We start from the raw sequence: 3,419 nt of genomic DNA, 5'->3' as shown, positions 1-3,419 counted from the left end.
ATCAATTAAGGGATGGAATACACACGGCGGAAAGTGGGTGTTACCTCTCTGCCTACCTCTTAGGGGATAAAAGGCATGAGTATGTGTGTGTAGCTTAATACATTTATTATGAAACTACGTCTATTTATTGCCTCAACGCGCCGAGCCGAAACATCGACTATACAAAATATATGCGATTCGTCTCTGCTTGCTTTACTGATCTATTTACGTCAAACTTAAAGCCTAATTTAGATGGAACAATTATTCCTTTTAGCAGCAATAATCGAATATCTGTCCAGACTCATATGCGTCAATGCGGGTGATAATTGCTTCAGTATTGCCCATATGCAGACAGAGTACATTTTTTAAGCAACAATTGATCGCTCTAAATGAGGCTCGCAGTTACACCGGGATCGAGTTGTATAAGTGTGTTGTATGGTCGGCAGCGGCGCGGAGGTGACGGACTGCGGGCGGTACCTGATCGTGTCGCCGGTGCGGGACTGCCGCGACAACCTGCTGTTCTACGCGGACCTCAGCAAGCACCCCAACATCGACGGCCTGCTGCCGCTCACGCAGATCGTGCACAAGTTCGAGGCCGATTATGAGGTACTGATGAAAATATATAACATTCTTTTGATAGATAAAATTGACTAGCAATAAAAAGTCGAGAGAGAATATGTTGTACGTTATTATTTTTTTATTATTATTAATATCAACTTGTTTTTAGAAGACTTATATGTTTTTTTATTGCAATTAATAAAGTAACTGTTGCTCGAATAAGTTCTGAAATATTTTTGCGATGTAATTTTGTGATTTCCTATATTCCAGTACGTCACAAATGAAGGCTCAGTGTGCATATTCCGCACGAACAGAAACGCTCCCAACTACAGACTGATCAAGATAGACCTGCACAATCCCGCGGAAGAGAATTGGGAGACTCTTATACCGGTAAACAAATATTTATTGTTTTAGATTTTTAGAACATTTATTATAACGCCATCTAGTGGTGTAGATTAAAATTGTGAAACTACTAGTAAGTAGTTATGACATATTATTCTGAATATAATTAATAACTTTCCGCACACTACTTTAATATTTATTTATTTTATCAAAATTTTAGGAACACCAAAGTGACGTGCTGGACTGGGCGTCGGCTGTCGACCACGATAAATTAGTGATACATTACATTAGAGATGTTAAGGTACGTAATAAAATAATTTCTTTCGTACTTATACAATACAAAAGGCAACTTAAATTAGCTTAACAATTAATGTGTTTAAATAAAAATCGTTTTTATAATAATTAAAAAATATGCCTTGCAAGAATGATGGACTGTATAAATTAAACATACTTTTTAAAAGCATATTTTGTACAGTAAACGATATGAGTCATAAGCACACATGTACAGTGGTGGTAGCAAGCGAAGGTGCGTTCAAATTAGACGACAATGTATACTAACAACATGCCACATATCAACCAATAGGCAATGAGCATCGACTAGGAGCCAATCACGCAGAACATCGACACGGACGTCAATCCGACCAATCACAAGTGTGCTCACGACTCGTGCCTCTATACCCCATACTTATCTATCTACTGTCCTATACTTTAACAATGTTGATGTCTTCCAGAGCGTGTTACAACTGCATAGCATGAAGACCGGCGAATTGCTGCAGTCGTTCCACTTGGACGTGGGCTCGGTGGTCGGCTTCTCCGGCAAGAACCAGACGGAGATATTCTACCACTTCATGTCGTTCCTCACGCCCGGCGTCATATACCACGTCGACTTCACCAAACAACCTTACTCTCCGGTAAGGCCATATCGAAAGGAAGGTTTAGATTGAGATAACATGCAATTGATTTCCGCAAGTAATTTTACTGTGTAATTAATCACAAGTTTTGAAACTTGCAGCAGTCGCAACAAGTTGCATGTATATTAGAATATTTCTGCTAGTGTATACCCATCTGAAAGTTCTAGTATAATATAATTGCTGCAAAAACTTGGTAGTCTAAACTGAGCAGTTGAAAGTTTGTGGTTACTTTTTGTTTATAAACCGTAGCAGCTTTGAAAGGTACATGCATGTTTTCGTGATATATGTGATGTTAAACGCCTGTCGCTTGAGTAATCAATCTTGTTTATTCTTTTCATAATCTTGGTCATTATAGGTACTAAACATAATATAAAAAAAAATATAAATCATAGTTAGGTTTGTTTATTGATTTAGCGATTATGTGATTAAATATGACTAAAGAAAAATCATTCACTCCAATGCGTATTATTATATCATAAAATTGTTATTTATTTGAGATTGAACACGAATATTTTTATTTTGCAGATATTCAGAGAGGTGAAAGTGAAGGATTTCGACGCATCACAATACGAGGCTAAACAAGTTTTCTACTCAAGCAAAGATGGCACCAAAGTTCCTATGTTTATTGTATCTAAAAAGGTGGGCAAAAATACAAAATATTACATTTATATACATTATTTTTTCTTATTGCTGGAGAATTTTAAATTTCGTGTATTTGATTGTCATCATGTGTCATGGTACAAACACAGCCATCACTCTTTATTTTCAAACGCAGTATAGAGCTCAACCTGTTATCATTATCGAAGATGCTGACATAGCTGTCTTCTAAATTTCAGCAAAACACGAAGTTTGTATGTTTGGCTCGTAGATGATCACATTGATGCAGTCTGCAACTTTTGAACAATACTTCGCCTACTCTAGACTACGCTCTCTAAAAGTTTAAAATATGTTGTCGGACTGTCAAAAACCTGATTGACATATACTATATTTCATAATGAAAGTCTTCTCAAAGGGCTGTCGGCTGCTTATCAGTTAACCGACAATTGAGGGCGAAAAAATTTTTTTTTTTTTTCATTAACTCAATGACAAGCGTTAAGTTATACTATGTTTGGTTCCAGGATCTGCCCCGACGGTCGAACCCGGCGCTGATCTACGGCTATGGAGGGTTCAACATCAACATCCAGCCGAGCTTCAGCGTCACGCGGCTCGTGTTCATGCAACACTACAATGGAATTATCGCCATACCCAACATCAGAGGCGGCGGGTGGGTGCTTTTGATTTGTTTAATAATGCTATTTAATTTACTGGTCCTCTAAGAGTGTGTCTTCCGAACTTAGTCCAAGATACTGTTAGGTCTTCGTCAATCTTCAGAAGGCAGTTTAAAACAAGTTGGCACAATTATTCTCTTCTTAAGTACCAGATTTGTAAAAAAAAAACAATTAATTACTTCCCTATATTATACACTGTCCCTTAATAAGCACGGGTCTCCTCTACTATTGAGAATGTTTTAGGCCTTGTCCACCATGCTGCTTTAAGACTGACTTTACGTAACCTCATCATTAAGAGACGCATATCGATCTATATCTATCAATTGCTTCTTGTCTACAGTGAGTACGGCGAGCGGTGGCA

The 3,419-nt window shown here is 37.7% G+C and overlaps 1 protein-coding gene and 1 long non-coding RNA gene across 2 annotated transcripts; both read left to right on the top strand.

Moving 5' to 3' along the window:
* Positions 1-399: 399 nt before the first annotated feature.
* LOC119193322 (prolyl endopeptidase-like) lies at positions 400-1,933 on the top strand. Its single transcript, XM_037446915.1, has 5 exons — positions 400-585; positions 808-927; positions 1,100-1,180; positions 1,611-1,790; positions 1,892-1,933. The coding sequence occupies exons 1-5, from the start codon at positions 415-417 to the stop codon at positions 1,931-1,933; spliced, it is 594 nt and encodes a 197-aa protein (XP_037302812.1). The 5' UTR covers positions 400-414.
* A 356-nt stretch (positions 1,934-2,289) lies between these two features.
* LOC119193323 lies at positions 2,290-3,419 on the top strand. The gene is made up of 3 exons (XR_005113914.1): positions 2,290-2,429; positions 2,909-3,054; positions 3,399-3,419. It is a non-coding gene; the product is annotated as an uncharacterized LOC119193323 (long non-coding RNA).

The sequence above is a fragment of the Manduca sexta genome, unplaced genomic scaffold (assembly GCF_014839805.1).
Source record: "Manduca sexta isolate Smith_Timp_Sample1 unplaced genomic scaffold, JHU_Msex_v1.0 HiC_scaffold_3968, whole genome shotgun sequence".
NCBI classification, from domain to species: Eukaryota; Metazoa; Arthropoda; class Insecta; order Lepidoptera; family Sphingidae; genus Manduca; species Manduca sexta.
This window is presented reverse-complemented; position numbering and strand designations above follow the sequence as displayed.

Coding starts and splice junctions, on each gene's coding strand:
- LOC119193322 (XM_037446915.1), top strand. CDS start 415: ATGGTCGGCAGCGGCGCGGAGGTGACGGACTGCGGGCGGTACCTGATC. Junction 928..1,099: donor ATTGGGAGACTCTTATACCG/GTAAACAAATAT, acceptor TCAAAATTTTAG/GAACACCAAAGTGACGTGCT. Junction 1,181..1,610: donor ATTACATTAGAGATGTTAAG/GTACGTAATAAA, acceptor GATGTCTTCCAG/AGCGTGTTACAACTGCATAG.